The sequence below is a fragment of the Glycine soja genome, chromosome 18, assembly GCF_004193775.1.
Source record: "Glycine soja cultivar W05 chromosome 18, ASM419377v2, whole genome shotgun sequence".
NCBI lineage: Eukaryota > Viridiplantae > Streptophyta > Magnoliopsida > Fabales > Fabaceae > Glycine > Glycine soja.
The window spans coordinates 51735319-51760779 of record NC_041019.1 but is presented as its reverse complement, the minus strand read 5'-3'; the positions used below and the strand labels follow the sequence as shown (position 1 = coordinate 51760779).

Below are 25461 nucleotides of genomic sequence, written 5' to 3'. Positions count from 1 at the left end.
ATCACAATAGAATCTGTTGAAACTAAATTCAGGGGGAGTAGCAGTATTAATTTTGCGGAGACCTAAAAGTTGGCCTCTACCTACTTTTCAGCTTAGAATAACATGCTCTATGTCAACTTCAAACAATAAGTGTTTATCTTTTCTAAATAAATAAAGTTTTGCTAAGTTAATAAAACATGTCAATAATGAGTTCAAAAAATCTATCAAAAATCAGACCAAAACAGTTTATTATAATTTAGTTACGATTTGTGTGTTGATTATGGAAAAAAAAAGAGGGGATACATTACACATCTCTTTAGGTGGTTCATGTCATTTTAACTTTTCAAACATCAACTTTGATTTGTAAGACAGTTTTGTTATTTTAATGTCTCATAAAAAAGGAAATTATCTTTTGAAGAGGAGTGGCAGCAACATTAGAAATTATATATATTAAAGAATAGTCAGATTAAGAACAAATAAGATAGGATAGAGATTTTTATTTTGTCCTAAGACGAGATTTTCTAAACAATACAAGAAGGCTGCAAAGTCTTTCCGCTAGCTAGATGAATTCCAAATTTCCAATGTGTTGTCAAGAATGGTTAAATTACATGCAAATCTTCAACTACTAGTTACTGAACAAAGCCATTTAGGTTGGAAGTGCTAGTTTTGTTGAGAGTCCATTGGAGATATCAGATATGGTTGTTTGTCACGGCATGTTACAATTTCCAAACATAATTATTTGAATGGAAAAAGCTTTTAAGAAAGGAAATTGAAACTTAGGTATCACATAAAATATACTATTTGAGTTTATGACACTCCTTTCTGGCATGAATTGAATATCATAGCTAGATATTTCGGCATAGATAAGGTGACATGGGATTTTGTTTTGCTTGGTAAGATAGGTTACCACTAATGTTAGATCTAGGTATGAAAGACAAAATCTTTCCGTAAATAAAGTATCTCATATTTTAATAATTTTGTCGGACTTTAGAATATGAATGTTCTTCGACAGATATCATGTAGTTATGCAAACGAGTTAACTCAAGTCCAACATTAGACATTTAAGTTTGAATATGATAAAGATGAACTACTCACTTGCTTGTTCATGTTTAGCTCATTTTATAATTATTTGTTATTTTAATTTTGTTTTACTTTATCAGTTACTAGTATTTAATAAAATATTTTAATACTAGACAAATAACCTACAAATATAAATATGCGCTCAAGATGTGGCATAATATAATGAGATTTATATAATTTTAATTTTTTTTATGATATATACAAATCATTCACGAATTGTTAATATCAGACTTATAAAACTTTGATTTGATTCATTTAAATAATTAAAACTAATCTCAAACTTGAGTTTATTTATTTATTTAAACAAATAAGATTGTAATAAATCAAACCCGAATACTTCACAAACCCATTTACACCTATTTTTTCGTTTTCAATTTGATTGTCTTGGCTTTTTTATGTTAAATGGATACTTTTACCCACTATTTTGTATCAAGTTAAATTTATTTAATATATTATTTCTAAATGTTGAGTTTAATAGTAATTAAATAACACGCTAATTAAAAAAACACAAAAAATTAAAAATATTTGTGAAAATTAATAATATTAATTAAAAACAATTTTATAATTACAATTATAATTATATAAAAAGAAAAACAGTTAAGCCATTAGACTGAGTCAATCACTACCTTGATTCAATACTTTCGATTTTCAGAAGCTTGATAATAGGTGTTACAAGGCAAAGCCAAAATATCATCACACGAGGGCCAAGTTCATCACTCCAATGGAAAGTTCCTCAATTAGTAATAAAGAAAAAGAAGCAAAAAAATGAAAAAAATAAAAATTATGCTCTACACTATGAATACATTCCAATCTTTCACAAAGAAACATTTGAAAGATCATTAAGTCACGGGACTGGAGTGATTTACAAGCTCCTCCTTTTTTAGTATTACAGACCTACAATCACTCTATTCAAGCCAACGAGTAACGCCATCTTCGCCTACAGTGGCCAAAATCTCAACGCGTACATCCAAAACAGCCTATTATTTGTGTCAATAGGAGGAAACGGAGAGATAAACCAATCAGCTTGCAGAAATTTTACATACTAAATTATCAACTTATATATAGCTACAACTATCCGACAAACATGTGGATATAATATCACAATGAAGCAACACAAATTAAGGTATGTATAGTGTAAACTGATGAAAGAACCTAATAGTTTATCAGAATATAATGCCTTGTAAGGACATGACTTATGTAAAATGCCCAAAAAACAAAGTTTACAATTGAAAATTCTTCATGTCAATCAAAGATTAAGACAACCAAAAGGACAAACGAAGAAACAAAACAAGCCCTTGATAAAAGCAATCTTCTACATCTCTCTGACATATGTTTCTTATACGAAGAGAACAGCTTTGAGGAAAATTAAGAAAGATGGTGCTGAAAAATTACAAGTTATAACCCATTTTGGAAAGCCTCATGCAACACCCTATGCAGCCAACTAAACTAAAAGTTTTGCAACTATTACCAGATTGCAGAGGAACCCATCTAAATCTCATATATGTATCAAATATAGATTGCAACAGAATTACATAAAGTTAACAAAGAGAACTTACTGATGGGTTTCTACAGTTCACCAGTCTGCATTCCTGTAAGGAACCTTCTAGAGTCCAGTTCTCCCAAACATCAAAACTATGACTAGCAAATACAAACTCCATTCTTCTATTGATCTGCAAAATGACAGTTTACAACCAAATTAAGGGCATCATGTTTGCAGTGTAATATAACATGGTAGAGTTAGCCATATATCTAAATATTTAGCTTTCATTGAAAATATACTACTCAAAAATAGAAATACAGCATGCAAAGGAATCAGCATATATGATAATAATCAAATCTAGAGGAAATCTATGATAAAATTGATAAACTCCGAGCATTTTAATGCACTTACCTGCAACAATTTTCCACCAGCAGCAAGGGATCGCAATCCAATTGTGTCCTGAAGCAAATGTATTAACATTCAAATATCAGCTAATTTGCATCACCCATGAGATAAAAATACAGGTTACACCATTCTAAACTATTTTGAAGCACATGCTGGCATATAATTATATTAAGTGCCTTGGATAACACAAAGTTCCTTTGAGACGAACCTTGCTTCTGAAGATGATGAGGAACTGCGCAGCAGGGTCTCTTTTTGACACATTTGACATGGAATCCATGATCCAACCTCCACCTTTAACTCTTTGCCTAGAGACATGAAGTGCAGAGCGGTCTCTTGCATACAGAGCTATAATATATCCATCTTTCAATAGTTCAGTACAGTTTCCACTAAGTCTCACAGTTGACTTTATGAATTGAGCACCAGTGGGTTCTTGCATAGATTCTATTGGAGTTTTTCTACTTCGTGAATCTTCAGAGCTAGAGCTCAAAGCTTGGTCAGTGCCACTCATAGCAGTATCATCTCTCCGAGACGTGCCTTCTTTCTCCGGTGCAGAAGGATCTTCAGGTTTTTGTTGGGACTTCTGACGGGTATGCCTTTTTTTGGCCTTTTTACCCGACCTGCTGCGCCTTCCTTCAGATCTGGCAGAGGTACTCTGAGACAAACTTGAAACCTGATGCTGGGACGAAGACTCTTTCATTTGAGTACTTACTTTCTTTTGGAAATTGTCAGGACTTACATGAACATCATCTGTTTGCTCTCTAACAATAATCTGGAGAGCATTTTCGTTGTATTGCTGATCAGATAGTTCACTTTCATTGTCAACCTCACTCTCTTCTTCCGCATCTGAAATGGCATTCTTTGGTATAATTCCATCAATGAAGAATGTTTGTAGTATAGATATAGCTTTCTCCCTTATTTCCATCCAAACCTCTTCACTGTAATCTGCACTTTGGGGAAGTATCAATACGTTAGGCATCTCCTTCACCTGATGCAGACATGCACAAAGTATGTTAGCATCATCTATGTATTAAAACTATCATTGTTGTAGACTGATAGACATATATATATATATATATATATATATATATATATATATATATATATATATATATATATATATGATTGTGAGTGGAAAATATAAAAGCAAATTCCATTATGTCAACAAACTTTTGCAAAACCTATTTTATTTTGAAAATACAGCTTTCCCATTCATCCCATTATTGCTTTGATAAAGAATATTCATATTCTAAAGCAATGTGTTTGAGAATGCATTGCATTTCCTAATTCACACTTTCCAAGACAATTTTCCACTTTCCTAGGAAGTGAACATGACTGGAAGAAAATGTAGCTTTTGCGTTCAACGGAAATCTAATGTGAATACAAACATAACCCAAGTCTACTGGATGAAATGGGCTGAAGACAAGTTTAAACGTAACAACGTGGGTTTGTAAAACTTTAGTAAAGAAACCTTTCACCCTGATTATCATTTTCAGTGTGGTTAGAATCGCACGAATTGTATGATTCATATCCTGATTTGATACAGAAGGTTGTAACAGGATTCATTTTTGACCTTGAATTGTCTGCTAAATTGTGCAAATCACTTCTGTATTGGAAGAATTGCTAATTGGAGCCTTATCATGTGATTTTTGCGCAGTGAATCATGCACAAAAAATGGGTTGGGTCACAAGAGCCAGTTCTGAGAAAAACCCCATTTTAGGGTCAGCATAACAATAACTACATTACATTTGTCAATATGCCACAGCCTGTTTACTAAGATTGTCATAGAATACTAATGTGTGCATTCCGTTATTGTGGAAAAGGTGCCTCATCTTCCTAATCAGGTAGGTTTGTGCAAAGACCATAGCTACCAATCATTTACAGTAATAACATCAATTTCTTGGTTCAACTGTCAAACTGGTTGGTCTAGTCTGGTTATTTCAACAAATTACTATCATTTTTTTCTTCAATTTTTTTCCAGGTGGCCACAGTGCTACCAATTTCACCATATCCCCTTCTTGGAGAAACAAATTTCATCAGGATGCTTTTTCTTTTCCATTTATGCAGAGAACTATGGCAAAACTATTGAGTTCATTAGATATTGATTCCTATACTGACAAGTTTCCTACTTTTTAATTAATTTTCTTTCATCAGATGCCCATATTCGGTTGTATAAAAGATAATTATTTAATCACTCTATTCACAATTCAATGTACACCTATATACAACATATATCAATCAATTTATATTCCCCTACTTCTATCATTTTTTATGTGATTTGGAATACTCAAATGGTCAATTCCTTTTTTTTTTTTTGGGTTTTCCATCTTAGTTTTTCTTCTACCCTTGTGAATGAAAACAAGGGAATCTTCCATTATGATCTGGATTAGTGGATTGGACTTTTAGAAATATCTCTAACACTCTTTCTTTCACTCACTGTATCCACCACAGACAGTGTTGTTTACTACGAGGAGTTTGATTATTTCACACACAAATACAAGGATAACAACTGCAAACATGTACTTAAGACCATACATGTCCTGCTTAAAATTGGCCATCACCCCATTTTTTTAAAAAAAGAAGACATGGTTAGATCCTTGAGGATAGTTTTGTTCTTCTGACAGAAGTAAAACTTCCTCTGAAACATTTGAGTTCAAGTAAGAAAGGAAAGGAACAGTAAGTCGTGAATGAATCAGTAGTTTAGACATTTGTGATTGCCTGCATCATACCTTGTAAATTAAAGAATTAAAAACCTAAATTTACCGTACCCATGCTTCCATCCATTGAGGCCCTTCTGCCCCATCCAAAGCACATCCAGCTAAGGTTCCATCAATCAAGAGCTGCTTTACAGCACAATCATCCAAAAGTTGACTACTGCCCGTATTTACAATAAAAGCTCCTATGAAAACATCAGATACATTATGAATTTGTGAAGATAATTAAAACCGCAAATAACTAACAAAATCAAAGAAATATATAACATATGAACAAGTAAATACCAGGCTTTACATGTTGAAGACATTCAGCATTAATAATCTGCATTGTTTCATTTGTTAAAGCACAATGGAGTGATATAAGGTCACTTGCAGCTAATAAATCATTAAGAGTATCCATTCTTCGTGCTGCAGGAGGGAACTTTACTTTTCCTTTTCCCTGTGAGTGTAAGGTTGAAGAAAAAATTAGCCAAAAATATAGAATCCAGTCAGCTGTTTGGGATTAGTATGTTCCGAAGAAACAAAAGAAAAATGCAAATCAAAGAGCAGACTATGAAATACACATTCAGAAGATGTTAGGACTGTGAGGAAAGGGGAGTTAGTTATTTCAGTTAGGATATTGATTAGTTAGTTAAAGGGGTTAGTTAGATATAAATAGGGGAGAAGGATAGGAGAGAGAGAGATCTTATCATTTGTAGATTGAGCATTAGCTTTTTGTGAAAGGAGAAATCCTTTGTGAAGGGAAAATCCTTGGAGGAGAGTTTTCTCTCCTATTTTCTGTTCTTTTCTTACTAGTCAATAAAATCCTTTCTTTTCTTTCTCATTTCAATTCTTGGTTCCTAACAATTGGTCCGACTTGTTGGATCTTCGAGGGAGAGCTAGTGTTAGAGATGGAGGAAGCTCAAATTTGGGCTAAGAAGGTGGAGCTTTCAGCGTTCATGGGGACAGATCCAATTGGTTGAATTGCTAGGGCTGAAAAATTCTTTGAGGTACAAGAAACTCCTTCATTCTATAAGCTGCAATATGCATTCATGAGCATGGAGGGTGCTGCGACATATTGGTTCTACATTTGGAGCTAAAAGAACCCAGATTCAGATTGGGAGTCATTTTCCACAGCTTTGATAAAAAAAAATTCAGAGATCGCTATGGTAACCACATCTTTGAAAGATTGAGTATCTTGAAGCAAGAAGAGCAAACTAAGATGGAAACCCACATCGAAGAAATGGAGACTTCCACAGTGTGCTTGAAAGAGAGGACAAACAATGAATCTGAGCTTAAGCAAATGCTGCAACAGTTGGTGAAGAATCAAGAAATCAAACAAGAACTCAATGGGTCATTGAAGAAGGAGTTTGTGAGAGAGGCAGCCAATTTGCATGGGTTGCAACATCATTCTTGCAAGACCAGCATTTCGAGTTAAAGCATAAACTGCACAAGACACTGAAGAGTCAAGAAATCATTCTTGAAAAGAAAAAAATGAAAGATGAGGACAGGATGGAGATGCATCCTTCTCACATAAAAAAGACTGAGGGAATAAAAGAGATCAAGTTGTGGTCAGAAAGGTGGATGCAGGAACAAGACATCATGTTGGAGGACAAGATTACAAATAAGCAAAGCATTCAAGAGAAGATCAATGCCCATTCAACCAAGCAGGTCAAGAAGACCATGGAAGGGAGTGGGTCAGAATGCTGCAATAATACAGAGGTTCATTCTTGGACAAGAAAGGCGCAGTTAGCCACCTTTGGGGGTTGCTCAGAGGGAGAAACAAAAGAGGATCACCTTGTTTGTGTGTTACATCAAGCATTAGAAACAGAACAATACAATGAAGTGTTGAAGGAGAGCAAGATAGGGAGATCATCAGAATCCTTGAAGCCAAAGAAGGATCTTGTTTTCTTTGAGGAAGAGTCAGTCAGCCCATCATCATCCTTGGAACCACCAAACAGAAAATCATCAGAGGTAGACATTTCTATCAAAGGCACTCGAGATGCAGAGCTAGTTGTTGAAGAGTCTCCCATCAAAGACCACCCAATGTCTCAAGTTGGAAACCTCCCATGAGCTCGAATTGGATCTTTGTTTCAAACTCCAACAGTGTGCCTCATACAACACTCACCCAACTCAAGTCAAGGTCAAACCACATTGGTCCCAGTCAAGAGCACATTTGGCCCAACAAATAATGCAAACAAGGGGAAATCAATGAATGGCTACAACGTGATTCAGTTGACTGCAAAGGCCAATGAAAGTCTTTTGTCAAAATATGAAAATTGGGATGAAGATCGGGGTACTGGCAAGTAGATTTTGGTGAAACAATTACATGAAATCTATATGTTATCAATTGGTTGTTTTCAACCTGGAGAACAAGGTTGCGTTTTAGGAGGGGTGGTATTGTTAGGACTATGAGGAAGGGGGAGTTAGTCACTTTAATTAGGATATTGATTAGTTAGTTAGAGGGGTTTATTAGATATAAATAGGGTAAGAAGGATAGGAGAGAGAGATCTTATCATTTGTAGATTGAGCATTAGCTCTTTGTGAAAGGAGAAATCCTTTGTGAAAGGAAAACCCTTGGAGGAGAGTTTTCTCTCCTATTTTCTGTTCTTTTCTTACTAGTCAATAAAATTCTTTCTTTTCTTTCTCATTTCACTTCTTGGTTCCTAACAAAAGTAGAAAAATAGAACAACCAGGCCTTATCTGTAACCCCCTTTCACTTAAGCTACTGGTACTCAATTGATTGTGTACATGTACGCCTGTGCATGTTTGTTAGGGAAACAGAAACCTTAAGGCACAAAAAAAGCCAAAATAAAGACAACATTTCATAATTGTTTGAAGAAATATGAAGGCTCAATCCCCCTTAACAAAAGTTGGATCTGTATCTCATCAAAATTAAGAAATAGCATACATAGTTAATAGTTAATTAGTTGCACTAGACAATTTACCAACCAAACAAAATTCAAGCCCCATGTTTGAACAGAGTATCTTAGTCTCATATATTTACTAAGGATTTATACCAACTAGTCAATCATCAAACACAAACTACAAATGTTTTTTTTTTTGGAAGGCAAACATATATATATATATATATATATATATATATATATTATTAATAATATCAGATCAATACCAGAAGTACTGATGAATTACACATAATTACATGACACTTAGAGTGTCGCCTCCCAACCAAAACAAACCCTCCAATAATTCCACTACAAAGGATAAAATATCCAACCCAATACAGATAGTCAATATACCCAGCCCATATCAACTAAAATAAGCCACAAGGTTAGAAGACCATTGGTTGAAAGAAATACTGAAGTGTTTCTCTCTGGTCTTTAACCATGACCAATTGAGGAATAAAGCATCATCCATCACTTTAGATGGTTGAAAGTGATTACCCTCGAAAACCAGCTGGTTTCTATGCTTCCATATAGAGTTAGTCAGAGCTACCCACCATCCATACAAATGTACTAACTAGTAACTACTACTTCATTTTTTTTTAAATATCCTTAGGGATAATGGTTATACCATCTAATCGTCAATTGTCACAATTAACATTAACATGTTAATCACTACATTTGAACTAAGAAATACTAATTACCATTTCAATTGTGTTATAATAAAAACACGTTAGGAATTTCCACCAACAATTTAGCTTAAATTTGGGGGAAATAATCAATTATTTCTTTAAAATAAGTTGAACCAAACACACACCAAATTCTCATGTTAGAACACAGTATCTTATTCTCATAGATTTGCCTGAAAAGAGAATTTACAGACAAAAGCAACAACATGCTGGAATATGCTGACCAAGGTAAATAAGGAAATGAAGGGCAAGATAATTAAGACAAAAGCAACATAAGAATAACATGGGATCAAGTGGGCCTGGATACGGACAGCAATGGGGAGTAGAAGTTTTGTACATTAAAAGGCACCAAATGCTATGCTGAAGAATTTTGTATTGGAGAGGCAAAATGTAAATGATACATATAATGTAACTGACTATACAAAGAGATGAGGTGAATGATGATGCATTGAGTACATTTCTGTTTCCTTCTGTCTTCTCTCTCAAGACTGTCCTTTTCCTTCTTGGGCTTAATGCAAGTTTTCAGTATCAAGAATTTGCTAGTTCCCAACAGCAGTTCCTAATATAGTAATACAGACTACACTACTCGAATAACGAAAATGGTTGTTTGTATGAAAAGAAATCAACAAATTTATGTGATCTTAACGGCAATGCAAGCTTTCAGTATTAAGAATTTGCTAGTTCTCAATAGTACTCCCTAATATTGTAAATAACTAATACAGACTACACTATTCCAGTGACAGAAATGATTGTTTGTACGGATCAAAACCAACAAATTCATACATGCTAATTCTGTCAAAAACGGAAACTCATTCTCAACTAGCAGTGTACAGTCATGCGCCAATGGCAATGGTCAAAGAACATTCGTCATTTTCCCGTACAAATGATTTTATACCAAATAGCATTTCTATTCTAGTAATTCCACTTTTTTTGTTTGGTTTCTTGTTATACTTCAATACGGTTACTATACTGTTACTACACATGCTACTCATGAAATCCAAACCGTTAAACACAAGTTGCAATTCCACAAAAATCCTTCAGAATCATGCAACAATGCAACAATAAGCACATCTAACCACCAAGTAACCACCAAGTCTCGCAAACAATTGACATTCTAATCACAAAATCAAAGCATAGAAAAATCAATTACTACTTAAAATTTCAGCAGAAAAAGGTTTTTCAATCAATTAAACAAACTGATCGAAGAAGAATAAATAGAAGGTACCGCGCGAGCATCGAAATAGAGCACGCTCATTTTGAAGGCCAAGCTGCGAGTGGCCAAAGACCTAGCGGAAGCGGAGATTCCGACGATGCCGAGAACGAGGCCGCGACAGCGGCGCATGCCGCGGCAGAGCGGCTGGACGGAGCCGAGCCAGCCGGAGGCGGAGAGCGGGTGGCGGGAGAGGAGGTGCGTGCGGCGGAGGAGGCCGAGGAAGAGCGCCATGACAGAGTCCGCGATCTCCTCGGCGCGCGAGGTGTCAACGTGGACGAGGCGGAGGCCGAGGTCGGCGGCGAGGGCGGAGTCGACGGCGTGGTCGGCGGAGCCGAGGCAGAGGATGAGGTGGTAGGGGCGGAGGCGGCGCTGGGCGGCGCGAGGGAGGTAGGCGAGGGAGTGGAGGAGCACGGCGGCGGCGGACTCGATCTTGCCATCGGATAGGCAGCTGAGGGGAACATGCTGGACGGTGGCGACGCCGGCTAGGGATTCGAATTCGAGGGAGCAGTCCTCGACGCAGTTTAGGGTCACGACGAGGGGGAGAGGTGCAGGGTTGTTACGGTGAGGCATTGCCGCACACGATTGGATCTACTACTCACTCCTTCCTCTCTTGCCTTCTCCGTTATGCTATTATGCTATGCTTCACTTTAGAACTCTGTGTCTGTCCCCACTTTTGGGACCAGCCATTTTCAAGAGCCTAAGAAAATGGGATTTTATTTTTAAATTATCTTCTTTTTTCTTTTTTCTTTTCTCTATTTATATTTTTAATTTTTTTAAGAAACGAATATATTAGCCCCAAAAAAATAAATACTTATTTTATATAATTGAAATAATTATAATAAATAACTATTTTTAATGTATAATTATACTTTAGCTTATAATCAATGATTTAAATATCATCAAGACTATTTTTAATTATTAAACCCACATATTAGTAATAATTGTACCGTCTTGCATTAAGTTTCGTAAGATAAATTTAACATTAAATTATATAAATTAAGAATTAATTTATCATCAAGTTATATACATGATGTAATTGTGATGCTTTCTGCACATTATTTTTTATTAGTTACAAAAGAATGTTAATAATTATTTTTTTATTGAAAAATTTAAAAGTGAGATAATGTTTCTAAAGATTTGATCTGTTAACTGAAGAAGTTATTTGATGCATGTAGTCGACTTCTTCAAACAATGAGCTAAGTCAAAGTGAAAATTTATAGGTGATTATGATTTAATTTCAAGCCATGATTGTAACTTGTAAGGTATACATACTACTCAAAGAGATTACTTATTTTTTTTTTCCCAATTGTTAATAATGGCAATTCTTGTCATTTAAGCTATCAAATACTAGAGTTTAAGCACTGATTTATGGTTCAGGCGACTAAAATGGCGTAAGAAAGTGGTTTCCAGTAAACAAATTACTTTGTAGTGTTAAACTAATTTATACAAAATAAATGCAATATGGATGAGAGACCATATTTTTGAACATCAGAATTACATTAGCATGGACAGAGCACCAAGCACAAGCAGCACTGATAGATAACATAATAAACCAAACCATACATACACTTAAAGACCTATAGAACATTAGTATATTACATGTTAAACAAACAGTTTCTATGGTCTATTTAAGTACAAGACTTTGCAATGACAAATCACAATAGTTCCAAAACATTTTATTAAAATATTGATGATAAATGAACATATCACCCTTGTCACCAGAATCTACCGAGGTTGTTACACCGACTTGTGTGCTGGTGTTACACCTGAATTAACTTCCCATGACATGTTTGGAAGGCTTCTAGTTGCACTATCCATAGAAAATTCAGGTTTTGAGGGCACTGGGAGAGTGGTAGAATTGCTATTAAGCATGAGTACGTGCAACCATAGCCATGGTTGGTCTGTTGACCAAATTTTCTTGAACAAAGAGTAAACCAATATGGATGCATCTTATCATTTCATTCTGTGAACTATTGTTTAATATTGGATCTATAATATTTGTAACTATCCCCTCTTGTCAGTTTCTCCATGCCTGCAAGAATTTGCACAATTGCAAATAATCAGATATTAGTAGATTACCAAATTCTGTTTCTTCATTAATACTTAGGAGCACATAATACTTACAAGGGCAAAATAATATTTGGAGAAAATAGACTTATGAAGCTGAATATTTCCTCATGACAAATACCATGAATTCTTTTACCACTTACAATCGCAAGAACCAGAACACCAAAACTAAAGACATCTGATTTCACGGAAAAATGTCCATTCAGGTGCCATATATCCGCTACATGCCAACACGGACAAGCTTAATTAGTGAACCATGTTATTACTCTTTACGGTAATAAAATCTTCACTATTTCAATCGCCACATACGACAATTGATATTGATAATGATTTTATAATTTTAATTTCATACTAATGTAAAAGTAATTAATGCTATCACTCAATCGTCATCTAATATTTTTAAATAATGTTAACGTTTATCTTGTGTTTCGAAATATGTGCATGGAATAAATCATATCAAATACTGACCTAATGCAAAAGCTATAATCAACTACTTTCATCGAGACATGAAAAATCACATATCGCACGAGACTAAACATGCACTATAACAATTAATCCAATGCTTGGCTCTTTGAATAAATTATCAATATTTGGCTAAGTAATAATGTAAAATAAAATAGTTGATAGTTGATTCAAATTAAGTTGTCATGGCAATTAGTATGCTCTAACATATTCTAATACTTACTAGGTTCCAACAATTCTACTTGTACTTTTTTTGTGTTTCATCTACCACAATCAGTCTTGTCATGCCAAAATCTAATATCTTAGGAAACATCTCTTCATCTAAGAGAATATTGTTTAGTTTGAGATCACGATACATAAAACGTAATCATGAATCCTTATGAACATAAAGAAGGCCTCGAATAACACCTCCAATGATTTTGTAGTACCTTTCCCAATCCAATTGTGCTTTCTTTGTCGGATCTATATGTGTGTCAAAGCCATTGGTATTTTAGAGCTACTTTTAGTATAGTTGGTGGTCTTTTCATGAACTAGAACTAAAGTAATAGTGGAAAAGACCAATTATGCTAATATTTAAACCTACCAAATATTAAGTAATCAAGGCTTTTATTAGGAACAAATTCATAAACCAGCAGCTTTTCTCTCCCTTCCAAACAGAAACCAAGTAGCCAAACTAAATTTCGGTGCTGAAGCTTGGCAAGTAAAATGACTTCATTCTTAAATTCCAAGTCTCCTTGGCTAGAATTCCTTGACAACCTTTTGACAGCAAACACTTGTCCATTAGAGAGCTTTCTCTAAAAACATATCAGTATTAGGTAAATAATACATTCTTTGTATTCCAATTTATTTGTATATATACCATGTTTTGATGAAGAGTTGATGAAGAGGTGATATATAGCTGAATAAAACAATTTTATCTTACCTGGTAAACAGTTCCAAACCTGCCTTCTCCTAGTTTATTAGAATTGGAGAAGTCACTTGTTGCAACTCGTATTGTGTCTAAGTTGAATTGCAATGATTCAACCATTTGAATTTCATCATTGTCTTCATTTTCTTCAAATAATATGATTCAAGCACAATAATTATTATAGTAATTAGTGCAGTCAATATAGAAAGAACATCAGGAGATATCATTTGTGAAAGAAAATGGCCATTGATTTCCTTTTTTCTTTTTCCGTTTTCCAAGTGGGGATTGAGCTACTCCTGCTTTGAGTATTATCAAGAAATTATTCTAACTCATGATAGATTATATGTCCATTTTGAAAGTTTTTAATTTTGTGCCTATCTCGTCGAAATACCTTTCGACAATATAGGACTTAGTTGAAAATAGAAAGTATTGATAAATCAATTAATAAATATTAGCCCTACCAGGTAGAAGATTTTTTCTTGCTTTCTTCCTCATAAAATATATGCTAATAATAATGAGCAGAGCAACAACAGCGAGAACAGTAGGCACAACTAAGATGATTGTAGTTCGCAAAGAGTTGTTCTTTCCTGTAAAAACCAGAATATCTTTTTCTCGATGAGACATTTTTAAATAGGATAATAAAATATCAATAATTCAAATAATTAATTACTGAAGGAAAAAAGCCAACATAAGAATAAGGAAAGCTAAACCTAACAGAGAAGAAAATATTCCATGTTTCACAGAAAGATTCTTTGAAGTTTATGGATTTCCCATATATATCTAAATGTCTTATATATCTAAATTCTCACACATGGTAAGGAATATTTAAACATAATTTTTCATAAAACTAAGAGTTTAATAGATATGTAATGTAAAATAATTTCCTCTGTCAACCAATTAAAAATAAGTTTTGATGTTATTTTTAGGATAACTGTCAGCAAAGTTAACAAATTTATTCTCTATAATAATTTCTTTTATCAGCTCATTCATAATAATTTATAATTGTGTGTAAAAAAAATAACATTGTTAATTAGGGCATATATTTTTTCCTCTAAAGCTAGCTTTATGTGGAAAAGTATGATGGAATGTAAATGGATCATAGAAGAAGGGACAATTTGGCAGATTGGAAATGAGCAAACAGCAAAAATCTGGCAGCATAAATGGGTTTCTAATGTAAGGGATAATTGCATCCATGGCGATATCCTGAAGGAGGTTGACCCCAATGCTTTGCAAAAATCTTTGCAAAGTACGTAGGAGGCAAATGGGACCATCAAAAGCTCCAAGAATTTTTCCAATATCAGGTAGCTCTTAGCATTTCATCCATTCCTTTGCCTAATGTGCTTTCACAATGTGATATTTGAGATAGACAATTTACAGATTCACAATGTCTGGAATCAGAATGCTAATGAAGCCCAACGTAACTATTTCCAAAGTTTGATCTATGACTGCAATTCTAAAAAACATCTTTTCTCTTTTTGTAAACTGTCCTTTACCAAGAGATCTTCTAGCTAGCCATGCTTCCTTTTTCAAAGAGAATTTTATTTTTGGTTGGAGGACTATCCTCACCAAATTAGTGCTCCTATTTTGTCGACTGATATAATTAACATTTGCCTAATGTGCTCCTATTTTTGGTTGGAGGACTAGCCATGCATGCTTCCTTTTTTCAAAGAGAATTTTATAATGCAGTTTTTATCGTAAAAAACAAATGGATTTTTAATTAAGTCTAATTTCCAGCAAAAAAACGTAAATATTAGTCAGAACCAAAAATGTGTGGTGGTTGAATAATTTCTAGGGCTTGAGAGTTAGTTTGTGGGGTTGAATTATAATTATTATTCTATAAGCAACTAAGACTTCTTAGGTTTTGGATAAAAATTGAAAAAGTACTTTAAAGAACTTCCAATGTATATTTCTGAATTCCATTACACAAAATAAGGAAAAAAAGAATTGCGTTTTGTTTCAAAATCCAAACATGCTGAACTAAGGGTTTATTTGGATAATTTTCTCTACAAATACTTCTATATAGAAAAACAAAAGAAGAAGAAAAAAAGAGAAATAAGTTCATCTATATATATATATATATATATATATATATATATATATATATATATATATATATATATATATATATATAAAAGTTAAAATTAGCTGATAAATAAATCAATCACTTTTTGTCCATGTAAGTTAATGTTTTTTATTTTTAGTTTATGAAAGTTATTTTTTTAATGTTAATCATGAAAGTTTGAATTTTTTTAAATTTGTTTCCTATAAAATATTTTACTTATTTTTAGTTCTTATAAATTTATGTTTTTTTAATTTATAACTTAAATACCAATTAATTTAGTCCCTACATTATTCAAAATGCGTTAAATGGTCTCGTCTCAAATTTTTAAAATGCTTCAATCTTGATCATCTTATTTTTAAAAATGTCAATTATGTTTTTTGGGTCCAACCACCGAGGTTGAGGCGATTAAAGATTGTAACTTCCAACAATTTTCAATTAGAAACTGTGAGGATTTTTTAACTGCTAGTAGATTTATTATTAGTTTCAAATAATTTTTTTAGTAACACCCAGATCCGCCACCAACACCCAGTGTGCGCCACCACCTCTTCCTTCTCCGTTCACGAACTCTCCGGCACAGATCAAGCCTCTCTCACTCCTTCGTGAACCGCACCACCTCGTACCAGCTGGCATTTGGCGACCCCATGGCGTTTTTGGAAACCGGCTACATCAAACCCTTAACACTTGGAGACCGGAGACTTAACATGTTAAATCAAACTCACGTAAAAAATACGATTTTAATAATTGATGGATCAAATTCTAATAACGTTTAAAAATTAGTGAACTAAATTTAAATAATCTTAAATTTTTCAAAGGAAGACCTGGGTAGGTAGTATAATGAAAACTAAAAGGTATACTAACAAAGGTTAGTTGAGCAAGAATATGAGTTCGATTTTCATTATTATTAAGAAAATCTTGTTGGTAACTAATATGTAAGTATTTTTGTAAATGTAAGTATTTTAGTAAGTGGTTGGAGTAGCACATGCAACATGCACTTTTCGTCCAACATAATCCCCTAGGTTTGGACAATATTTGTGTGAGACTGAGTCGAGAATTGTTGAGGCAGTTGCGACATTCGTCTGGCTTAAGATATCCCCTGCATGATCCTATGGCGTATACTTTTTGTCTGGATTTAGGGCATGCGAGAAATTGTAGAAACCATAGTCGATTTCTGTGTGGGAAGTGAGGGTGGATAAGAGGGTATTGAGGTTGCTATGGTACGTGCTATTGGCTGTGTAGTTTATAGTCGTGAGTGCAGATTTTGCTGTTTTCGAAATCTGGTCCTGGGAGGGCTGCTGAAAATATTGTGATTAGTGCATAGAGGCAACAAAGAAAGGAAAGAGGCATGTAAGAAATAGTAGCATTATTATTATTACAAATTGTCCTCTCGGAATGATCCACAAGTGTTACTAAGTGCTATGGGACAGGAAAAAAAGTTATAAGAGAAGAAATTATAATCTTAATATTATAAGGTTGTTTCCATATCTTATCTGATCTTGCTTCTTCAATGCTTCTCTTCCTGCATTTGCATGCCTTGCACTATTTTGTAACTGCACACTCTCCCCTTTAATCTTAGTAACTCTCAAATCTTTTTCTTTCTATGCTCCTTCTCTTCCATATGCATCGTTATTTGTTTTCATAACATCTGAAGCCATGCATGAAACCTTTTTTTTTTCTTTTGTCATTTTTTAAACCTACACTATTTGTTACCACCAAATGCTATGTTGCACAACATATTAATTGTTTCCGAAATAATAGCTACATACAATCACTAATTTGTCTTCTTTTAACAGAGCCACGCTATTGAGGAGAAATGGCTTTTGATGCAACAATGGAATGGCTAGCATGTTTGCTAACACTTTTGTTATAATTTTAAATTGAAAATTAGCAAGTACAATAGGACGAAAATTATCAATAGTGTCAACCCCGTGTACCTTGGGAAAGAGAACTATTAATTAGGTTTGAATTCAAATTAGGAAGGATACAACTTTGTGAAAAGAATTGAAGCATATAGTGGAATATATCATTTGCAATGATATCCCAAAACTTTTGATAAAAGAAACCACTAAATTCGTTAGGCCCAAGAGCACCATCACTATTGGTGCTAAATACAACATGCATGCTTAATTAACCTTCTCTATAGTGGGAGTGTTTGTCAAAGAAACATTATCCGCATCAAAACTAACACAAAATTGTTTTAGGATCAATGAGAATAAGTTGATAGGGACTAAATAAAAGGAGGAAAAAGTTTTAAATGAAATAGAGCCCACAAAAATTAAAGGAGCAAGAAGTTTTAATGATGAAAAATAAAATAAGAAAACAAACAGGGAAACAGAGAAGAAGGAGGAATAATAAAGAAGAAACATGTTGATAGTGATTAAAACATAAACAAATATGCTTCTACAGGGATTGAAACAAGTAATTTTACGATGTAAGACACGTCAATGCCATGGCAGTACCACTTCATCCATTGTTAATAATATTAAATTTATTTATTTTTGATAGTAATAATCAAGATAGCATTTAAAGTGCAGGTATATAGCTACATCAAATGGTTTTTAAATGTAGGGATTAGTAAAATTTGAACAAAAACCAAAACATAAAAATAGTATATGTATATAAACTAAAACATAAAGCATAACACACATTAAAGTCGTGTAATTTCAAGTTATTCTTAACAACAAAGAACAAGATGAAACTAAAAGATAAAATTTATGCAGACTAAAAGAATAATTTAACCAAATTATTTTTACTAGCCATTGTAACACTGCATACGCCAACCAAACAACTTTTTTTGGTAAGTGGAGGAAAAACAAGAAAAGAAAAAACAGAATTACAGTCTTAGGAAACTAGTTCCATGAGCATCTGCTTGGAGCATAGATTTGAGACCTTGCGGAACACTTGCAACCAGCTGAAGCTGCACCCCTGAATTAGGACCAAGCTCAGAGATGAAATCAACACTCCCTTCCCTTCTCTGAGAGTATGACGAAGATCCACCACCCACGTCCACGCCAACCAATATATAATTGCTAGTAAAACATTTTATGGTCATTTTAATTGCCATTAAAAGCAATATTTATTTCCATTGAAGGTGCTTTTCGTTGTAGCTGTGGAAGCAACACCAAGCAGCACGGATAGCATAATAACCAAACCATACACTTTAAGACCAATACACCATTCATTTATATTTCATGTTTCTGTCTTAGTTGACTGAAACAATTAAGTTCTATGGTCTATTTAAGTAACCATACTTTGCACAAATAAATTACAAGTTCCAAAACATGTATTAATAACATTGACGACAAATGCATATATCACCCCTAACTATGACCAGAATCTAACGAGGGTATAGCTCAGAAATTGAAGCCTCACTTAATGAGTCGTGAGCTGATTTGGTTGTGGACTGATTCGATCGTGTTGTCCCTGAATTAACTTCCCATGACATGTTTGGAAGGCTTGTAGTTGCACTATCCATAAAAAAAGCAGGTTTTGTAGGCACTGGGAGAGTGATAGAACAACTATTTAGCATGAGTGCAACGTTAGCCATGGTTGGTCTGTTGGCTAGATTTTCTTGAACACAGAGTAAACCAATGTGGGTGCATCTTATCATTTCATTCTGTGAACTATTGTTTAATATTGGATCTATAATATTTGTAACTGTCCCCTCTTGCCAGCTTCTCCATGCCTGCAAGAATTTGCTCAATTGCAAATAATTAACCAGATATTAGTAGATCACCAAATTCCATTTTCTCATTTTAATATTTAGGAGCCCACAATCTTTTAATTCATACATTTAATTGGAAGGGAAAAATAGTATTCAATAAAGCAAGACTTACAAAGTTTAGTAGATCTTCCACATTCTCCCCATGACGAATACCATGGTTTTTTTGGCCACTTACAATCTCAAGAACTAGTACACCAAAACTGAAGACATCTGATTTTATTGAAAATTGTCCATGCATTATATATTCTGGTGCCATATATCCACTACATGCCAATATGGACTGGCTTAATTAGTAAAGCATGTTATGATGATTCTTTACGGTAGTAATTTTTCACTATTTCCATTTTACATACATCCATTGATATTAATGTTCTAATTTTAATTTCATACTAGTGTAAAAGTAATATATGCTATCACTCAAACGTCAAATATTTTTAAATGATCTTAACTATTAATCAAACGTTAAACTCTTTGAGTAAATTATGAATACTTGACTAAGTAATAATGTAAAAAAAATTGATACTTGATTCAAATTAAGCTCTCATGGCAATTAGGAAGCTCTAGCATGTTATAATACTTACTAGGTTCCAACAACTCGACTTGTATTTTCTTGTGTTTGACCTGCAACAATCAGTCTTGCCATACCAAAATCTGATATTTTAGGAATCATCTCTTCATCTAAGAGAACATTGCTTGCTTTGAGATCACGATGTATAATGCGCAATCGTGAATCCTCGTGAAGATAAAGAAGACCTCGAGCAATACCTCGAATGATTTTGTATCGTCTATCCCAATCCAGTCGTGCTTTCTTTGTTGGATCTGTATGTGCGTCAAAGCCATATGAGTTTTAGAGTTATGTTAGTGTAGTTGGCTGTTTTTTTCATGAACCAAAACTGAAGTAATACAACAATAGACTAATCATGGTAATATTTACCAAATATGAAGTAATCAAGGCTTTTATTTGGAACAAATTCATAAACAAGTAGCTTTTCTTTCCCTTCCAAACTAAAACCAAGTAGCCTAACTAAATTTCGGTGCTGAAGCTTGGCCAGTAAAAGGACTTCATTCTTAAATTCCACGCCACCTTGGCCAGAATCGCTTGACAACCTTTTGACAGCAATCACTTGTCCATTAGAGAGCCTGCCCTGAAAATATATTACTGTTAGGTATATAATAAATTCTTTGCAATCCAATTTACTGGTATACCATATTTTGATGAAGAGGTTATATATATATATATATATATATATATATATGAATGAATGAAACAATGTTATCTTACCTGGTAAACAGCTCCAAACCCACCTTCTCCGAGTTTATTAGAGTCAGAGAAGTTATTTGTTGCAACTTTTATTGTGTCCAAGTTGAATTGCAATGATTCAGCCAATTCAATTTCATCATCGTCTTCATCTTCAAATGTGATTCATTATTCAAGCACATTATATATTATAGTTAGTGTCGTCAAAATAGACAGAACATCAGGAGATATAACTTCTGAAATCAGAACAAAATGGTCATTGATTACTCATGATAGATGGCATGTCCCTTTAGAAAGATTTTTGTGCCTATCTCTTCGAAATTCATTTTGACAATAGGACTTGGTTGAAAATAGAAAGTATTGATGAATCAAATAATACTTAGACCTACCAGCGAGAAGATTTTTCCTTGCTAATTTCCTCCTCCTAAAATATATGCTAATGAAAATGAGCAAAGCAACAACAACGAGAACGGTAGGCACAACTATGGCGATTGTAGTTCGCAGTGAGTTGCCCTTTTCTGCAAAAACCAGAATCTTCTGCTCAATGAGACATTTCAAAGATTAAGGATGATAAAATATCAACAGTTCTAATAACTAATTATTGGGGAAAAACAGACCATCATAAGAATATATAAGGAAAAAATAAACCCAACAAAGAAGAAAATATTCCATCTCTCGTAGGAGATTCTTCGAAGTTTATGGATTTCTCATATTAGCAATCTAAATTCGCATATATGGTCATAAAACTAACATTCTTAAATGTTTTTTAATCAAGTTTTCGAGTAAAATATTCTCATCAAGGGATGGGAATAGGGAACCATATGAAGGCAGGACACACTTTTTCTATAATATTCCCAAAAAATTTTAGGAAAAGGGCAAATGATATATATATACCATTTGTTTTAAATATCAGACCACTGCGATCACATCAGTCTTTCTTAGTCATCATAACCGTGACTGCGATCCAAATTTAAAATCATATTTTATATATATATATATATATATATATGTATGTAAAGAATTAGTAATTAAAACAATTCCACCAAATTTGCAAGCAAGTAGTACAATGAAAAGTACCTTTTAGGGAAAGTGGTACCGATGCTGATGGTGTAGGTTCATCGTAGAAGGGGTAGATTTCATATCTAACATTACAACTTGGTCTAAGCACTACAGCACCAACTTTGTTTTTGAAAACATTTCCGAAATCTGCCAAACTCCAATGCAAGCAGTCACCGCAGTCTTGCCTTGACAAATCAGGCGTACACTGCACAAGACCGTATATGGTTTGGAGATTCGCAAAGACTGCAGTATCCGCGGCATACTTGCGCCGAGAGTCACCTGATGCAGCTTTGTCACTCAGATTTCTAAGTAACTCACCCAACACTTTATTGAACTCTTCCGCATCCGTTGCATTGTTTATGTTGCTCATAGGATACGAATAAGAAGCATCCATGGTGTGAAAAATTGCGCGGTTGGAGTAGCGCAACATGCACTTCTCTTCCCACTTGATTGCCTCGAATTGCTTTGGACACAACCGTGTGAGACTCACTCTAGAATTGTTGAGGCAGCTGCGACATTCGTCTGGCTTAACATCTCCTCTGCATAACCCTATTGCGTATACTTTGTCTGAGTTTTGGCCATGCGAGAAATTGTAGAAACCATAGTCGATTTCTGTGTGGGAAGTGAGGGTGGATAAGAGGGTATTGAGGTTGGTTTGGTAGATGCTATTGGCTGTGTAGTTTCCATTACTGTTATTACAGTATTTGGAGTTTTCATAACTTGGTCCGAAGCTGGCTTCACATATTACTATTATTAGATACAAGCAACAAAGAAAGAAAAGCGGCATACCAGAAATAGTAGACATTATAAATTGTCCTCTGGGAATGACAAGTAACATGCATATGACTGAGCGCAAAGAGTGTGGTGTTTATATACACAAACGTACTATAAACACATGGCTACTACTAAAATTATGTCGTACTAGGTACCTGTATCGGGTACTTGTTGTTGGTACTCTTAATCTTAGGTATGTACCAAAAATATTTTTTTTAAAAATAGATACCTTTTAGAAACGTAAATATTTAGCTCGTATCCAAGTTTTCTTGTTGTAAGAGAAATTGAAATACATTCTTTTTTTAAGTTTGATGTCTATGTATTCAAACTTTAATTTTTTTTTTTAATATTATCATTCAATAAATTTATCATACATAATTGATTATGATTAGATGAGTGCGTATAATTCTTTTTCTTTTATTTATATTCATATTATGAAAAGAAATAGGCTCAACTCCAAGAGAGATATAAATATTTTTTCGATGTGAAAAAAAGAGATAAATATTTAGGTTTTATACACACACAAATCTTTCTTTTTGATTGAAAATACGTTAATTTGTATTTTTTTATTACTTATAAAATTGAGTTGTGTTTATATTAGATTCTTTTTTATAAGTATTTTTTACTTTTTTTGTCTTATTATAACCATCTGAGGTTACACATATTAAGAAAAACAAATAAATGGATCAAAGAGAATACCAATTTTTCAAAATTAATCCTATCATTGTTAATTTATTTTTAATTTTTTTTATTCATATAAATAATATTATAAAAAATATAAGTGAAAAAATAATTAATGTTACATTAAAAAGTTAAAATAATAAATATTTTGAGATAATTTTTTTTCTTATACCATAATTATTATAGAAAAAGCATAGTAAGATTTATATTAATGTAACCATATCCTAGATTTTTTAACAATCTTGTTTTCCGTACCCATCCTATACTCTTTACCGTAGGCATGTTCATGCAACTTAGTATACACGGATTCATCAAGTGTTTGTTAAAATAATTAAGACAAATATAGGAGAGAAAATATCATGATCACCCATTTATTTGCGTTAGAGAGCAAATTTATAAACACTTTGATAGTATTTTTTTAAAAGCAAACTTTAATAGTATATTAAATATCTTATCACGGTCCTTTAAAAAAATGCCTTATCAACATCAATCATTTTTATATCTCCCTTTATTATACCTTGTTGATGAACAAATTCGTCTAAAGTTAAAGAAAATTGATTTAAAAATGTTATGAGAAAAAAATAATTTAAATTAATAAAAAATTAAATCAAACAAAAGAAAAAATTAAATAAGAATTTAAATTAATTAATTAAAAATAGAAAGGAAAAGAAAAACCAATTAGTATAGAAGTTAAATTCAAAAGATGAAAATGTTAAAAACTTATCATATTAAAATCATTCCTTAATGTAATGTTAATGATTTTTTTCTATTTATAATTATTTTAATTTACACATGTCTCTACCGATATACTCTAACTTTGATACTCACATGAAAAAGTTTAATTTATTTATTTTTCTCTTAACTCCCTTTGCAGAGTTAAAATGGGAAATTACATTAAAAATAAAAATTTATAACAGGTTAAACAAATATCAACTTATCTCTAGCGTTGACTTTATTTAGATACTATTTTCTAGTTTTATTAAAAAATAATGTTTTTCAACATTATCTCTAAAACTTATCATGGAAATGGGTGATTAAGCCATAAGTAATAATATTAAGCACAAGAAAAAAATAATGTAAATATAATATTCATAAATAGATAGAAAGAAAAATTATAAGTTGAGTGTCAAATTTCCAACAAATGGAGGTTTAACATCTCTCATTTTCATAGATGCTTTACAATTCCAAGAGGGGAAATTTAGTAAAGGGAAGATAAAAAAAGGGAATGGAGGGAATAAATGATCCCAATGCTTGCTTATCAATCTTTAAACTTTTTTCTTCTATATATAAGAAATTATATTTTTTTGAAATTTATGTATGTTTTTTTCTTCTTTCTTCTTTTCTTTTACAAGTGCAGATTTGGGTTAGTATTAAGCGGGCTTCTCATGCTAAGTCCGTCTTTCCTATGTTGAATTAGTCTATTTTTCTTAATTAGTCATGTTTTTTTTAATTATTCTCTTTTTCTTAATTAATCTTGTTTTCTTTAATTATCTTGTTTTTTTGTTTTTATTTTATTTAAAAAGTATTATAAATTCGTTACTTTTAATATTTTCGAGAAAAATTACAAATTTTTATATAATTTAATCCCAAAATATATTTATAATAAGTGGTTATCATATATCTTTTTCTTTTTAGTATTAATTAGCACCTACCGTATGCATGAAATATATATTTTTTAGAAGATTCCTGGAAAAAGAAAACAAATATCAGAGAAGAAAGGCAAAATGTGACGTGAGTGATATTCAAGCCACGGCAAAGTTTTCTGGCCTCATGTGCGAAAAAATTAGCAACGGGAGGACAATTTTACTTGTGTTTCCAAATTGACCCAAAATTTGTTCCGCGCGTCCTTATTACTTATGAGGCTACTTCGTGGGTCACTCGAAAGCTTCACTACTTTGGTTTTTTGTTTCGTGCGGTGTGATGCCTTTATATTTCTGTCTCTTACCAATGTCGTGGCTCTAAATTTCTAGGATTTGGAAATTTTGACAATCTCCTAGTTAGTCCAATTTATATGAGATTTGAAAAATAAAA

General features: G+C 33.0%; 2 protein-coding genes and 1 pseudogene across 2 annotated transcripts; all 3 read right to left on the bottom strand.

Annotated features, from left to right (window-relative positions):
- Window positions 1-1670: 1670 nt before the first annotated feature.
- Window positions 1671-11115, bottom strand: LOC114396342 (C-terminal binding protein AN-like). Its single transcript, XM_028358264.1, has 7 exons — window positions 10452-11115; window positions 5941-6094; window positions 5710-5840; window positions 3153-3929; window positions 2951-2998; window positions 2616-2729; window positions 1671-2036 (listed from the first exon to the last, which is right to left on the bottom strand). The coding sequence occupies exons 1-7, from the start codon at window positions 11007-11009 to the stop codon at window positions 1965-1967; spliced, it is 1854 nt and encodes a 617-aa protein (XP_028214065.1). The 5' UTR covers window positions 11010-11115; the 3' UTR covers window positions 1671-1964.
- A 1061-nt stretch (window positions 11116-12176) lies between these two features.
- On the bottom strand, window positions 12177-18986 carry LOC114397391 (annotated as a pseudogene).
- Window positions 18587-22803, bottom strand: LOC114396604 (putative receptor-like protein kinase At4g00960). The gene is made up of 7 exons (XM_028358671.1): window positions 21994-22803; window positions 21306-21434; window positions 20941-21068; window positions 20593-20803; window positions 20240-20477; window positions 19771-19921; window positions 18587-19619 (listed from the first exon to the last, which is right to left on the bottom strand). Exons 1-7 carry the CDS (start codon window positions 22778-22780, stop codon window positions 19272-19274), a joined length of 1992 nt encoding a protein of 663 aa, XP_028214472.1. The 5' UTR covers window positions 22781-22803; the 3' UTR covers window positions 18587-19271.
- Between the last annotated feature and the right edge of the window lie 2658 nt (window positions 22804-25461).